This window comes from Sciurus vulgaris, assembly GCF_902686455.1.
Source record: "Sciurus vulgaris genome assembly, chromosome: 5".
NCBI lineage: Eukaryota > Metazoa > Chordata > Mammalia > Rodentia > Sciuridae > Sciurus > Sciurus vulgaris.
Window position 1 is genome coordinate 108334736 of NC_136465.1, and position 17235 is coordinate 108351970.

Genomic DNA, 17235 nt, shown 5'->3' on the forward strand with positions numbered 1-17235 from the left:
AGTATGTAGTGCATCATAGTTGGAGCATGTAGTGAGAATCTGCTTACCTCGGGGCATCTAGAAAGCAAAGAGAAGAAGCCAGGGCCCCAGTCTCCTCCCCTTCAAGGACATGCCCTAGTGACCTAATTTCCTTCTATTACCTCCCAGGTTCTCCTACCTCCCAGTAGCTCCACAGGCTAGGGTCCTCTGGGGGACACTTATCCAAATCACAGCACACCAGTTTAGAGCCATCATCTCTTGCCTGGATTAGGAACAGAGTTTCCTACCCAGACTCTTTGTCTTCCAATCTCACCTACAGTAAAAGTCTCTCCATGGCATAGGGGACTCAATGCAACCTAGCCACAGTCAACTGCCTGTCATTGTCACTTCTCCTCTCCAGCCTTGCCATTCCTGGAACATTCTGGAGGGCCCCAGCCTTTGCACTGGCTCTGCCCTTTGCCTAGAGTGTCTTTCCTCCTAATATCTGCATGACTCATTCTCTCAGCCCCTTAAGTCTGTGCTTAATTAGGTATATCTAGACTAATCAATGAAATCAATTTTTACAAAATGCTAATACTCACAATTACTCTTACACAGCCTTGCTGTTTGCCCATAGCTTAAATCACTTCTTATTAGTATGCACAATTTGTTTGCATTTATTTGTTTTCAAGTATTGTATGTCATTTTGCCTCTATCTCTTTGCTAAGTCAAGGGATTGGTGAAAAAACAAATAAGATGTTCAATCTCATTAGTAATCAGGGAAATGCAAAGTAAGCCCAAAGTTCATTTTATAATCACTAAGTTGGTTTAAAAAAAAAAAAAGTCTGGTGATACCAAGTGCCAGTGAGAATATAGAGCAACTGTCTGTCGCAATGCTAGTGGAATGTAAACTGACATAACTGCTTTGGCAAATATATGAGTATCATCTTGTAAAAATTAGACATTTACATGACCAATAGTCTCCAAGGTACCACTTTGAGGCCCCTACTCTTGAGAAACTCTAGTAGATAATGCTCTGGGATCCAAGTGCAGCAATAGTTACAACAGTACTGCTCCTAATACAAAAATGACACCATCCTAATGTCTGCTGATAGGGAAAGAAATTAGGGTATATTCACACTGTGGAATATTATATAGCAGTGACTATGGTATACTCACTATGTACAAAAACATTGATTAATGTTAGAAACTAGTTTGGAATGAAAAAAGCGATTTTCAAAAGACCCTACAATGTACCATACATTTGTTATAAAGCTCAAATCAAGCAAGACTAAAGATAAAAAGTTATTTGTAAAAATATACATTTTTTTAAAAATAAAAGAATGATACAAAGGTAGATAGGACAGTGTTAACCCTTGGGGAAGGGGCAGGGAATTAGAAAAAAGAGCACACAAAATGTAACAGCAAAGTTAAATGTCCTGGTGTTTTTAAAATTCAATGGTGTGTTTTTGTGGGCCTTCATTTTATTTTATCCTTTATAACTGATGTGTCCCACCCAAGGCGATACCTTCTTTTCAACATAACAAAATCTAAATTTCTAAAGTGGCAAAGGGATGTTCATTCTATGCCCTAGTGTGTACACGGAATGCCTGTCCCCTCGTCCAGATGTGCTGCAATGACAAGCAAATCTAAGAAGCTGTGTATCTCCTCCATTTCCTTGTGACTGACATTTGTCTCCTCTTCTCTCCTGCAGCACATCATCTACTCTGTGAAATTTTTCCTTTCATACATCATTCCAGACGTATCGAAAAGCACGAAGAGCAAAATCAAGAGAGAAAAATACCTAACCCAGAAGCTCCTTCATGAGAGTCACCTCCAAGATATGACAAAAAACATGGGCGTGATAGCTGAGAGGATGGTAGAAGTGGTAGATAACAATTTACGACCAAAATTAGAATGAAAGCTTTATGTACCGAGAAGCACTTTAAAGCATTTAATTCTGTCAAAATATATTATGAATCACTAATGAGAAGGTTTAAGTTAAATCACTTTGGCAAATGTGAATCTTAACTATTGCCATTTTCATGTATATTATTTTTCAGTTTCAGCTAGTGGTGCAAGAACTGAAGAATATAAAACTTACATCGAGAAGGGCATAAAACTAATCACCTGGAAAACCTAATATGTTACCTTCTTTTGATAAATTGGAATTTTAGTAACACAGTGTGCTTAGCAACCACCCGTTCTGAAGCAGAATGGGTCCTTTTTTCCTTTTCTTTTTCTATTTGATTACTTTCATCCCTTCCTCCTTTCAAGCACATGATCTCCTTTATTTTTAGGTAGTGTTTTTATCTCACTTCACCAAATCTGGTCCAGTTATCTTTTTCTTACAATGATTAAAAACTAGACATGCTACCACTTTAATAGCTTTTGTATGATTAAAAATTGCTAACTCGGAATTGAGTTAGAATGAGGTATTAAGTGGCAAATAGAATTCTTAATATTTAGGTATATTATCACATCCCTACAGAAAGGAACCTCCTATAATGAGGAGTTTCAGTCTCCATTTTGGCCTGTCTTTTCATCTCAAAGAAATATTCATAGTGGACTAGAATGATTATAGCAAAGTTTTGAAACATCTGTATTAATCCACAGTAACACCTTCTACCTTCTCGGATCACTCCTAGAATGATCCATACCTAATTGATGGTGACTGCCTTGCAGATCTCAAGGACATAGGGTGACAGAAGTAGGGATAGGTACAGATTCAAATAGAATTGTACCTCTGTTCAATCTGGATAATTAATTTGTCTCTTCTAAAGATGTGTAGTTTCTTGGGAGAAAATGATAATCGAATGATTAAAATTACATATTTAATCAACATAATATTCTGGAAAAGAGAAGCCCATCAGATTCCCACCAGTCACTTTTATGCACTAGACGCAGGAGGTACATTACTGCAAATCACCAAGCGCCTTTGCCAATAGCTCACTGTGTGGCCCTCGTGGCATGACAGTGCTATGTGGGGTCCAGGGGCAGCAGGTGCTTAACTGTGAGCCACACCACTGTGGGTTTGTGTGGGGAGCCCTTTCATTAGGAGTGCAGCAGGTCTTTATTTCTGTATGCCAAAGCAATCGACATGCCAAAGCAGTTCCACCATGAGCCTGTCTTCCTGTACTTTCTACCCTTGCATTCTGGGCCCAGTAATTCGTTTGTAATTATATGTTTGCACTAGACACAAGTATATTTGGATTGTTAATCAAAAAAAGGAAACTCTGGATTTGATTTGAGCTTGCAGCCTCCTCTAGTGCCAAGTAGGCAGTAAAGGGTAAAAGGGAACGATTTGGTCCCAAGCCCTACCATCAATCTGGAGGTCACCTCCTGAAGCCCAGCATCACCATGCAGATCTTACCCTCAGTTCTGCTCTGCTCAGCTCAGCCTAGCAGCCTAGCAGTCCACTGTGCTTTACTGCCTTTTAAGAGTCAGGCCCTGCCGTAGGTCTGGAGAAGACAGAGGGCCTATGCATCTTACCCTTGGCTGGTAGCAGGCCAGTGCTGCATGAAGAAGGCTGTTCATGCTGGATGGGCCTCTACCCACTGGGATCCTGTTAAATGCTCAGGTGCCCTAGGAAACAATCTATCAGTATCCCAGCAGCAAAGAGAAGTGAAATGTTTCAGAAATCAGAGAGGCTTATATTGCAATAAAGTAGCTTAACTCCAGGTCACAGTTTTTAAAAGCCTGTCATCATGAATGTGTTAAAATTTTAAAAAGCAGTATTCTGGGCTTTTGAATTGCCCCAATGGATCATGGGCATTTCTTCATCTTCCTTGATTGTGTATGTTAACAGCGTGGTCAGAGAGACCAAGACAGGCCACCTGAGGTCTCGCTGGGACGAGAGATGAATGTCTTCCCACTGGAGGGAACTGTTTCTCATTCCGCACAGCCTAGATGGAGCACCACTGTTCCTTTCCCCACCTCTGAGAGCCTGCTCCTGGAGGTGCGTGTCGCCTCCTCTCTTATTACCTCTGCTCTGAAGTATGTGACTATCTCCTAGCATTTGATTCATCAGCTACTTGCTGTTTATGTCATCATAGAAAAGGAAATGTTTTTGCCTTATCTCTTTGTATATACTGTAGAATTTCAAAAGAAATGTGCATTTGTGTTCATAGCCTCAGCTGAGAGAATCCTCTTCAGAGTTTAAAATGTGCTGCTATGGACAGGGGCTTCAAAACCCTCACATTTCTAAAGGCAGCAAATGTGATGTCTGACACTGCCAAGATGCCCCAAAAAAGCTAACTTGCAGTGGAGACCGGGGTCCCCCGTAACTTCAGCAGTGTTCATGCAAGTCCAGTTGGACTGTGGCTGCATCTGCAAAGGGAAAGATGCACCTGCCCCTGCCCCCAGGAGCACCAAGGGGCACGGAAGTTGGCCTGTGACGGGAGGATCTGGCCCTTGACCTGTTCAGTGTTAACCACTAGAGAAATTTTAGCTTTATGTCCTTGTGTATTGCCTGTGAGTTTCAAATGAATCGAAGCGTTAGACCCAATACTCAGGGGATTTTTCTTTAAACTCCCTCAGATATTTTAGATATCTCAGTAGAAATGAAAAGCCATCATTTTTGTTTCTAAACTAAACAAAGCCATCTTGTAATATGTTTGTTGCAAAATACCCCCTTTTATATTACACGTGCATCTTGGAGTTCATAGAACATTAATTCACAATAGGGGGCAGAATGTGATCTGTTGGTGAAACACTTGTACCATTTTCTTATGTTCATATTATAATGTGTTTGAAAAGTTAAAATGTATGAGCAACTTAACTAAAGAAGAACTGAAATATTCATACTTTTCATACACTGTGGCATAAGATGTAAAGTTTGTAATTAATGTTAATTTCTATGCATTTTAATATTCTTTTATAATTATGAGCATTTTAATAAATTCATTTTTACAAACAGTGCTCTGTTCTATTGCAAAAAGTTCATAAGAATGAGAACACATTGATATGCCATTTATTAGTGACCAGTTATGTATCACTTAGCAAATATGTACTTTTATGTAAATTACACCTAAAATTATATTTTCACAGTCTAAACTTACTTTAGAGCATAGTTTTTCTAGGAAAAAATTGGGCTGGGGTTTCAGACAGGGCTGCCACATACAGATGTTGAAATTGAGCCCTGCATAAGATCCTGAGCATAAAGACTTAATGGGAGATAAAGACCAGCCCATCTGCTCAAGTCCCTGAATACAGCTACTGGTGAAAGGAAAGGTGCTTTTCTTTAATTTCATGGAAGCATCTTCAGTTGTTAAACCAGGGTTGTAAGGAACAATGTCATAGAGGAAGGACAAGTCACTATAAATTCAGAAAGACTCTGTCCTCAGGGTCATACGGAAAGGGGAATTTTTAGTGAACATAATCTCATTACAAAAATAAAACATTTTCTTCATCTTCAGCCTGTGATCCAGATTTTAACTCATTTGATCCTTTGATTTCCTTGACCAGTTTAAATCTCAATAGACTTGAAAGTAAAACTCAAACATGTTCCATAACTGGAAAAAAAGGAAGCAGTATTGCCTGTTCACTGAATGATGCTCGTGGGAACAGTACTATAATGCTGTTCCTCCCTTTGAGAGTTCTAAGCCCAACAATCCACAACAGCAACCCACCAGTCAATGAAATGTGTTAAAATATCTTGACAGGAGGGCTGAATAGAGGGGCCCAGCACTCATTGTCTTCCCCCCAAAGAAGAACCAAAGTAACAGGTGCATAGTTGCATTCAGAGGTTATTGACCATGGGATAACACTGGAAATGAGCAGAAGAGAGACTGGAACCATGTAAGATTATGCTGGGACAGCAGCAATTAAGAGGAACAAAATATCTCTGCATCCAGGGGAGCTCAAGGAGCCCGCCCCCCTTTTGCAGGAGTAAAAGAGTCCCAGGTGAGTGTGGATGCTGGCAATCCACAGCATCCACAGGAAAGCTGCACAATCCTCACAGGCTTGTAGGCCTGTGAGGCAAGTATTCTGAAATTGGCACAATTGCTTTGTTTTGGAAAGGGATCTCCCATCATCTCCCATCAAACCTCCAGGTTGCTATAGCCAGGAGCCATGTTGAAAGGAAGCTATTGTCTGAAGTTGGACTGTTCTAGGTCAGAAACCCCTGCATATACTCATCTCTGGAATCCCACAGACATTCCACTGTCTCATGGAATAGCTGCCTCATGAGTCCCACTTAGCCCAGCATAGTGACTTTGACCCATGCTTAGTAGGTGCAACTGCACTGTAGGGGACAGGTGTGACACTAAGGATGCTGCACTTGAGAATCACAAAATCAGGGAGATCACCCTCTGAGACCAAGCCTGTGGCCAGCTGTATGTAGACTCACACCAGAACCAGGATCAAAGGCAGATACCCACAAGCTCTGGCCACCTCTCCTCACAGTCCCACACTCAGGGCCTGTTATAAGACAGGGAAAGAACTCCTCCATTCCCACTGCTGTCCTCATAGGACCCAGCTGAGAGCCTTGAGCAACTCTAGCTCCAGCTGTTGCCTGATACCAGGCTTGCACAGCTGGGGGAGGGAGGAAGGGAGAGGGTACCAAGTGCAACTTTGTCCAGTTCTGGCTAAGGTCCCACCTAAGCAGCAGAGAGAGCGCCATGGATCCTGCTGCCACCTCACCTATGTGGTTTCCACTCTGTTATCTGACCACACACTGCTGCCAGGACTGGGTGTGAGGATCACTGCCTCTCCTCTTGAAGCATCTGAGCCCACACCAGTTATAGGACAATGGCTTCAGGCCCCACATCACTGCTGGAAGCATGACTAGCATCCGCAGAGCCTGAGGAAGCACCCACTCCCATTGTAGAAGCAGCCACACAGTGAGCACTCCACATCCATTGCTCTCTACAGCACACCTGCCTAAACTGCTAGACCATCCCTACCCTTGCATAGCCCACAGAGACAGGTCTTTCCAACTCTGCCATGGTACACACTGTGCCCAAATGCATGGCCAAAGGAGCTACAGGGAAGCAACATTAGGGAGCCCAGCTAGAACAAAGCCAACAGTGCATAATGACAACACCCCAAGACATCTTCAGGAGAAAGTTGCTTACTAAGGTAGCCAACCCATGAAAGTGATAGTTAACCCGCCAGATGCAAAAAAAAAAAAAAAAAAAAAAACCCTACATAGGAACATAAGAAATATGCAAAAACAAAGTAAAACAATACCTCCAAATAACTGTTGTAACAGAGTCCAAGGAAGTAAAAAATGGATGAAATGGGTCTGGAGTTGTAGCTCAGTGGTAGAGCGCTTGCCTAGCACATGTGAGGCACTGGGTTCGATCCTTAGCACCACATAAAAATAAATAAAAAACAAAGGTATTGTGTCCATCTACAACTAAAATATTTTTTTAATGGATGAAATGCTTGATTCAGAATTTAAAAGAATGATCACTAAAAATCTCAGTGAGATCTAAGAGAATACAGATAAATTAGGAAGGCAGGATATGAATGAGAAATTATGCAAACAAATATTAAGTATTTTGTAAAAGAACCAAAGAGAAATCTTGGAAATGAAGAGCTTAAATCAAAAAAACCTAAGTGAAAGACTCAACAAACTTGATTAAGCAGAACCAAGAGGGGTATATATCAATGATTGCCTGCATTTAAAAAAATAGAAAAGTCTCAAGCACTCTAAAAATGAACAAGGACTTAGAACAGCAATAAAAAGGCAAACCCATAATTGGTAGAAGGAAATACATAATGAATATCACAACAGAAATAAATGAAATAGAAGCTTTAAAATAATACAAAATAGTTATGAAACAGTTGGTTCTCTGAAAAGATAATCTTTTCAAATCTTAACTATAATAAGAAAAAAAAAGAATACCAGAATAAATAAAATTAGAGATGAAAAAGGAGGCATTACAACTGATACCACAGAAACACAAAGACTCAGTGGGTATTACAATGAAGATTAAATGTTAATAAATTGGAAAACATGGAGGAAATGGACAAATTTCTGAACACACATGACCTAGAAACTTGAAACCAGGAGGACATAAAATACCCAAATAGACCAATAACAAGTAGGAGATTGAGTTAGTAATAAAAACTATTACGGGCTGGGGAGATAGCTTAGTTGGTAGAGTGCTTGCCTTTCAAGCACAAGGCCCTGGGTTCGATCCCCAGCACTGCAAAAAAAAAAAAAAAAAAAAAAAAAAAAAACTATTACAACAAAACAAAAAAATCCAGGAGCAAATTGCTTCACTGCTGAATTTTACCAAACTTCAAAAGAAGTAACACCATTGCTTTTCAAACTATTTCATAGAACTGAAAGACAGAGAAGCCTTCCAGACTCAATTCTATGAGGTGAACATTACCCTGTTACCAAAACCTGAGAAGGACACACACATAAAAGAAAACGATAGACCAACATCCTTGATGAAAATAAATGCAAAAATTCTCAAACTGAATTCAATAGCACATCAAAATATCAATGATCAAGTTGGTTTCATCCCAGGAAGATGGTTCAACATAACCATATCAATAAATGTAATACATCACACTCAACAAAATGGAAGATAAAAGCATAAGATCACCTCAATACCTGTAGAAAAGGCATTTGATAAAATTCAACATCCCTTTGTGGGAAGCCCTGGAAGGGCTTTTAGAAGAATTGTACCTCAACATAATAAAGGCTATACAAACCCCGAGTCAACATCATACTGAATAGGGAAAAGATGAAAGCATTTCCCCCAACATCAGGAACAAGACAAGGGTGTCCATCTTCACTGCTCCCCATCAACACAGTGCTAGAAGTTTTGTTATGTTTTGTTTTAATCTAATTACCAGAGAAATTCGATAAGAGAAAGTAATTCAAAGGCATACAAATAGGAAGGGAAGAAGTCACATTTTCCCTGTTTGCATATGATATGATTCTAAACATAGGAAAACCTAAAGGGTTCACTAAAAGACTCTTAGAACTGATACATGAATTCAATAAAATAAAGGGGAAGAAAAAAAAAATCAACACAAAAATCATGAGCTGCTCTAAATACAATCTGCTGAGAAACAAATCAAGTCAATTTCATTCACAGTTGCTACAAAATAACAAAATACCTAGGAATAAATTTAACCAATGAAGTGAAACATCTCTATGATGAACATTACAAAACATAAAAGAAACTGAAGAAGACACACCAAAACAAGGAAAAAGAGGAAAGACCTCCCATTTCCGTGAATTGAAAGAATAGTTAAAATGTCCATACTTTCCAAAGTAATTTACAGATTAAATGAAATCCCTATCTAAATACCAATGATATTTTTCACAGAACTAGAAAAAACAAACTTCAAATTCATATAGAAACAGAAAAGACCGCAAATAGCCAAAGCAACTAAGCAAAAAGAACAATGCAAGAGGCATCATGATACCTGATTTCAAGACATAGTACAGAGCTACATAAAAAAAACAGGATGGTATTGGCATAAAAACAGACAAGCTAATGAACAGAGTAGAGATTCCTGAAATAAGCCCACACATCTCTAACCAACTGATTCTCAATAAAGTTGCCAAAAACATACCCTGGAGAAAGGACAGCCTTTTCAACAAATGGTGCTGGGAAAGATGAACATCCACATTCAGAAGACTAGAACTTGATCTCCATCCCCATCCTGTGCAAAAATCAACTCACAATGGATCAAAGACCTAAATGTGATACCTGAAACTCAAACAACGAGGAGTAAACACAGGGGAACACTTCAAGACACTGGGACAGGCAATGATTTTCTAAATAGGACCCCAAGGGCACAGGAAGCAAAAGTAAAAATTGACATGGGACTACATCAAAAAGCTTCTGCACAGCAAAGGAAATGATCTACAGTTAAGAGACAACCTCCAAAATGGGAAAAATATTTTCCAGATATTCCTCCAACAGGGTTAATGCACATAACATATAAAGAACTCAAAAAACTTAACAAAAAAGAATTAAAAAACAGGCAAATGATCTTCTCAAAAGAAAAAAAAATATGATTGGTCAACAAATGTATGAAAAAATGCACAAATCAAAATTACAATGAGATATCCATATCATCCCAGGTAGAATGGCTATTATCAAAAATAAAAACAAATGCTGGCACAGATATGGAGAATAAGGAAGCCTTATATACTGTTGGAAATGTAAATTAATACATCCATTAGAAAAGAGTATGAAGGGTTCTCAAAACCTAAAAATAGGTCTATCATATGATCCAGCTCTTCCACCTCTGGGTATACCAAAGAGATAGTGCATGACCATGTTTATTCCAACACTATTCACAGTAGCTAAGATAGGGAATCAGAGTAGGTGCCCATCAACAGATGAGTGGATAGAGAAAAAGTGGTATACACACATAATTCAGTATTTTTCAGTCATAAAGAAAATGAAATGCTATCATTTGCAGCTAAATGGATTGAACTGAAGGACATTAAGTGAAATAACTCAAACATTAGAAACACAATAGATATTCTCTCTCATAGGTGAAAGCTTAAACAAGGGGCTGGGGTTGTAGCTTAGTGGCAAAGTGCTTGCCTAGCAACATGTGAGGCACTGGGTTCAATCCTCAGCACCACTAAAAATAAAGGCATTATGTCCATCTACAACTAAAAATATTTAAAAAGATAAGAAAGCTTAAAAACAAAGTCCACCTGAAAATATAATCATTGATTACTAGGGATTAGGAAAGATTGGGGTTGTGTTTGATAAGCACAGGCTTTCTCCATATATAAATATCAAACTGAACCCCATTAATATGTACATACTGTAAATACATGTTATCAAAAATCTTGATAAGTAAATTTTATGTATATTCTTTCCATTTTAAACACTCCAGTTACATGACCAATAGTAACCAAGATGATATAAGTGGAACTACAAACTTTCTCTTGATGCCTTCTCTCTCTAGAGAACACCTTTTGCAAAATCAGGGGGCTGTTTCCTCTTGTTTCCCTTCTTGACTGAAAGCCTGAATATACAATGGGACAATGGCCAGACCATCTATAAAAATGGAACTGCAGAACAACCTGCAGAAAGCCAACCCCTTATCTACAGTAGTCATCCCAGAAAGCCAGCCAGCTGTAAGTCAGACCACTAAGTGACAATCCAGGAAGCCAAATAACTCCCATAACAATTGGTCCAATCTATCTAGGCCTTGATTGGTAATGGACAGTTACCTTTTTGTCCCTGCAATTTATGACCAACCAAAGAGAGCTAAATATGCACCCTACTCAATCACATAGGATGACTGTTTCTAATCAGCCTATACCGACAGCCTCTGGTCACGGCACACTTGAAGCCTTCCCTGATATCCACTCAAGATTTCCTACTCCTCAGCCTGTCTTTGAGTCTCTGCCCCAACAAAAATGCTGGTGGCTGACTTTTGCTATAGTAAACTCTAAATGAGCAGCCACTGCTTGTTCTTATTGGGATGACTTTCATTTATTTTCACATTCTTATCAATTCAAACAGGTGGCAGCTTGCTGAACATGTAAGACAGATATCAGGAAGTGTTAGTTTGGCTAACTGCTACCTTTGAATGATAGTGGGGTTGGCAGGGGAGGAGTATTGGTAGTTACAGCAGATGAATCTTCTGAAATGTCAATTGACCACCAGGAACGAAGCTGAGAACTTAACAGAGAGTCTTGCCTTTAATGATAGGAAATGGGGAATCTGTGGAATACTTCAGAAGGGAACACTAGAAGCAAAGATCTAATCTTTGCTCCTGGTGAGGACTCATCTGTCTGATCTCCTCAGATCTCTTGTAGTGCTTTTGAAACCTGGGTACCTACGGAATGAAAAGGGAATTTGATAGGAGTTCTTGTGATAGGGGGTCGCTGCCATGCATTCCTGAGTAGAGGAGTGGGGAGCACTTAACTCACCTAGAATCTTCGGATTCCATGGAGCATTCAAGCATAAATTGAAGGGGGAAAAAAATCTGAGATAACTAGCTAGAATAATTTCATCTTATTTGGGGAGATGTTTTCCTTTGATTATGAAACAAGATTTTACAAATGATCTTTAACAGCATATCCACTTCCCATCAGATAATGTAGAAAGGTGAATAGCTTTTCAAACCCCTCCTTGCCTTGTTTCCTAAAATGATTCAGTGTGTGGAATATTTTGCAATGCTACAGTGATCTGAGTTTTTCACTTAACCTACTGGAAGGTGTTCTGGCACTACCCACAGGGGAATTGTTTCTCATTCACTTATCTGGACTCTATCATGATCCTAACTAGTTCTTGTAATTACAGCCACTGCTTATGAGAACTCAAGCAAGTACAGTAGGATCACACATATTGTTCAGAGTAGATCAGTATATTTCTGGTCACAAAGACTCTGCTGTTACTTTTCCTTTGCTCTTGTCAGGTGCAGTAAGAAATGAATTTCCATCACTGATGGGGAGGCTGCAGTTGAGCTGCCTGCTCAGAGGCGCTGAACAAGCTATAAGCATCAGCTTCTCCACAATTCAAGGGCTGACTTCACCACTGGGACTTTTTATCCCTCCCTACCTTTTTAGAAAATAAATAAAATTTACCTTGAAATATTTTGGTTCTTCTGGGATCATCAGTATTCACTCTACCAGGGGTCCAGCTTCAAGTTCAAAATGGTAGAGCAACATTTTTTCCAAGACTGGGTAGAAGAGGCAATAAGGAAACAGTTTAAGGCAAAAAATCCCAAGCAAAGAGGTGAATCTATCAGAAGACTTCAACAACTAGTAAAAGACTCTTTGCCCCTAATTTCTGCTGCACAGAAAGCCTCTGGGTATAATTAAGAAAAACAAAAAGCATACTCCACTTTGGGTATTCCTCAGAATGCTGAAAAGCAAGAGCATGGAAGGAAAAGTACCCAGGAAATTGTGTAATGGCCCTTTTCATTGGTGGGTACATACAACCCTAGGAATTCTCAGAGCCCAGAAAGAATTATCCTATTAATCCTCACCCTTCATAGTAATGAGATAGGTGAAGGCCTTCCCAGGCCCTCTTCTTCAATTTCCTTCACAAGGATAAATATTACCTTCCTTGTTTCAATCTAGGAGATTGCACTAAAAGCCTAAGATAAAACTTTTCCCAGAAAATGTTCTTACAGATCACCTTTAAACGCTCTGTTACCTCTTCAGTGTGAACAGTGTACCACCCAATGCTTGATTGTAGCGCTCCACATTATAAAGGGAATAGGTCCCTGGATGTGTCTTCATGGCTCTCAGATTTTCCTGTTGTATGAGGAGTTCTGACTCTTTGCAGTTTACAGCTTCCATGATACTACAATATCATTATTTTCCAAATCCGATCCTGCTCAACATCTCCATTCACTCATGGGCACCCGATTGCTTAATATTAATTGCCTGCTTTCTGCCAGCTGTTGCACCTAATGATAGGAAAAGACAATACACCAGTGTCCTGATCACAAACTACCCCTTAATGCAGCCAAGTTTCTTCCTGGATGACCTATCCTGGAAACATATCTTTTCTTCTGTCCTCCAATCATTTTTTAGGAACCCACTGGCCATGCTACACCAAACTAAACCAATCTTTGTTACCTGTGAACTGGGGGCCTGAGGCAAATGTACTCCCCTCCCTTACCACCCAGCCCAAATATTAAAAATTATGAAAGAAAGGAACAGAAACTAGAAACTTTGCCTGGTGTGGAAAGTGATTATTTTAATCTAGTTACCTAAGTATCTCAAGAATATAGTTGACCTCACCAAAAATACCTCATGTTTTAATTAGTCAACGACTACACTTACTTAGAGTATAACAAAGTCACTGGGTGGGGGGAGTGGGTAATGTTTGGGTAGAAGGCAATCTGTGGTTATTTTACCCGTCCGGACAGCCTGCCTAGGGTATGAGAAAGTAAATAGAATTTAGAAACGAGGATCTTGGTTCAAGTCCTGCATCTGCCACTGCCTACCCTTCAGTGTCCTGTAGCTTCAGGTCTAGGTGACAGACTGAATATACAAAAGGACAATTGCCAGATCGTCGTCATAAAAATAGAACTATGAACAGTCACCTGCCCAGGAAACTAACCCTTGATGTACAATGGTCTCCCAGGTAGACAGCCTGCTACCAGGCACTTGTAGGAAGTCAAACTGCTATCTCCAGTGACAATTCAGGTAGCTAAATAATTAACTTCCATAACAGTTGGCCCACTATAGTTATTTATGAATAAATAGCCTTACTCTTATTGGTTGATCTGTGTTTCCACAAAATTACTGAACCTTTTCAAGCCTCCTAATCCATAAAAATGGAGCTAAGGCGTTCCCACAATTCTCTATGCAGTTGCCAATGTCTGTGCTTCACACACTGGATTCAGTGTGCCAGGAAAAATAAGAAACAATAAGAGGAATATAAGGCATCTTCTTCGAGGTAAGAGTTTGCATCATTAGGGAAAAATGGTCATATGGAAACAAATAGATAATAGTGCAAATTTTGAATGCAAAATTTGAATGAATTTTAATATAAAATAATAACCTAAAAATGCAAAAAAGGAAGTCCAATATGGCTGAAAATAGGTGCCCTAGGCATGACTTTGTCACAGAGAGGAACCAGAGCAAAACAGGAACAACCTCTAAATATATAATCATGTCATCAACAAATGAGGATAGTTTGAGTTCTTCTTTTCCTATTTGTATCCCTTTAGTTTCTTTGGTCTGTCTAATTGCATGGCTAGAGTTTCAAGGACGATGTTGAATAGAAGTGGTGAAAGAGGGCATCCCTGCTATGTTTCAGTTTTCAGGGGGAATGCTTTCAGTTTTTCACCATTTAGAATGATATTGGTCATGGGCTTAGCATAGATAGCCTTTACAATATTAAGGAATGTTCCCACTATCCCTATTTTTTCTACTGTTTCGAGCATGAAGGGGTGCTGTATTTTAACAAATGCTTTTTCTTCATCTATTGAAATAAGCATATGATTCTTGACTTTAAGTCTGTTGGTACAGTGAATTACATTTATTGATTTCTGGATGTTGAACCAACCTTGTATCCCTGGGATAAAACCCTCTTGATCATGGTGCACTATCTTTTTAATATATTTTTGTATATATTTAGAGGAACTGGGAAATTCCACCAGAAAACTTTTAGAACTCATAAGTGAATTCAGTAAAGTAGCAGGATTTAAGATCAATGCTCATAAATCTAATGCATTTTTATATATAAGTGATGAATCCTCAGAAAGAGAAGTTAGGAAAACTGCCCCATTCACAATAACTTTGAAAAAAAAAAAATACTTGGGAATCAATCTCACAAAAGAGGTAAAAGACCTCTACAGTGAGAACTACAGAACACTAAAGAAGGAAATTAGAGATCCTTTTTTTTTTTTTTTGCGGTGCTGGGGATTGAACCCAGGGCTTTGTGCTTGCAAGGCAAGCCCTCTACCAACTGAGCTATCTCCCCAGCCCAAAGAAGGAAATTAAAGAAAACCTTAGAAGATGGAAAGATCTCCCATGTTCTTGGACAGGCAGAAGTAATATTATCAAAATGGCCATACTACCAAAAGTGCTATACAGATTCAATGCAATTCCAATTAAAATCCCAATGATGTACCTTCACAGAAATAGAGCAAGCAATCATGAAATTCATCTGGAAGAATAAGAAACCCAGAATAGCTAAAGCAATCCTCAGTAGAAAGAGCGAAGCAGGGGGTATCAAAATACCAGAACTTCAACTATACTACAAAGCAAGAGTAACAAAAACAGCATGGTATTGGCACCAAAATAGATAGATAGAGAATAGAGGTACAGAATAGAGGACACAAACACAAACCCTAATAAATAGTTTTCTCATACTAGACAAAGGTGCCAAAAACATGCAATGGAGTAAAGATAGCCTGTTCAACAAATGGTGCTGGAAAAATTGGAAATCCATATGCAACAGAATGAAACCAAACCCCTATCTCTCACCCTGCACAAAAATCAACTCACAATGGATCAAGGACCTTGAAATCAGACCAGAGACCCTGCATCTTATAGAAGAAAAAGTAGGTCCAAAACTTCAACATGTCAGCTTAGGATCAGACTTCCTTAACAGGACTCCCATAGCACAAGAAATAAAAGCAAGAATCAATAACTGGGATAGATTCAAACTAAAAAGCTTTCTCTCAGCAAAGAAAACTATCAACAATGTGAAGAGAGAGCCTACAGAGTGGGAGAATATCTTTGCCAATCATACTTCAGATAGAGCACTAATTTCCAGAATCTATAAAGAACTCAAAAAACTCTACACCAAGAATACAAATAACCCATATAACAAATGGGCTAAGGAAATGAACAGACACTTCACAGAAGATCTACAAGCTATCAACAGACATATGAAAAAATGTTCAACATCTCTAGTAATAAGAGAAATGCAAATCAAAACTACCCTAAGATTCCATCTCACCCCAATTAGAATGGCAATTATCAAGAATACAAGCAACAAGAGGTGTTGGAGAGGATGTGGGGAAAAAGATACACTCATACATTGCTGGTGGGGCTGCAAATTATTGCAACCACTCTGGAAAGCAGTGTGGAGATTCCTTAGAAAACTTGGAATGGAACCACCATTTGACCCAGCTATCCCACTCCTCAGCCTATACCCAAAGGACTTAAAATCAGCATACTATAGAGATACAGCCACATCAATGTTCATAGCTGCTCAATTCACATTAGCCAGATTGTGGAACCAACCTAGATGTCCTTCAGTTGATGAGTGGATAAAGAAACTGTGGTATATATACACAATGGAATATTACTCAGCCATAAAGTATAATAAAATTATGGCATTTGCAGGCAAATGGATGAAATTGGAGAATATCATGCTAAGTGAGATAAGCCAATCTCAAAAAACCAAAGGAAGAATGATCTCGTTGATAAGTGGACAATGATACATAATCGGGGTTGGGAGGGAGACAAGAATGGAGGAAGGAGTGACTGTATAGAGGGGAAAAAAGGGGTAGGAGGGGTGGGTGGAAGGAAAAAAAATAACAGAATGAATCAAACACCATTACCCCCTATGTAATGTATGATTACACAAATGGTATGTCTCTACTTCATGCACAAACAAGTGGTACCCCATTTGTTTACAATAAAAAAAAATAAAAAAACACCAAAAACATACACACACACACATACACACACAAAAAAAAAAAAAAAAAAAAAAAGGACCACCATAGTTTAAGGAGAAAGAACGATTAAGAGAGAACTCTAGAAATCAGCAAGAAATGACAGGAACTCTGAACAGCATGGAGAGTCTGAAAGGCAACCTGGAGAATAGAACAAAATAAACAGCAACTTCAGATTTG

The 17235-nt window shown here is 39.0% G+C and overlaps 1 protein-coding gene across 2 annotated transcripts in view; it reads left to right on the plus strand.

Annotated features, from left to right (window-relative positions):
- The window catches only part of ANO6 (anoctamin 6), a 191781-nt gene extending 186903 nt beyond the window's left edge, over positions 1-4878 (plus strand). For both annotated transcript variants that reach the window (XM_079139568.1, XM_079139569.1), the window contains one exon: positions 1673-4878. In XM_079139568.1, the coding sequence (XP_078995694.1) occupies positions 1673-1879 (207 nt within the window). In that variant the 3' untranslated portion in view covers positions 1880-4878. The remainder of the gene's footprint in view (positions 1-1672) is intronic.
- Positions 4879-17235: the final 12357 nt, after the last annotated feature.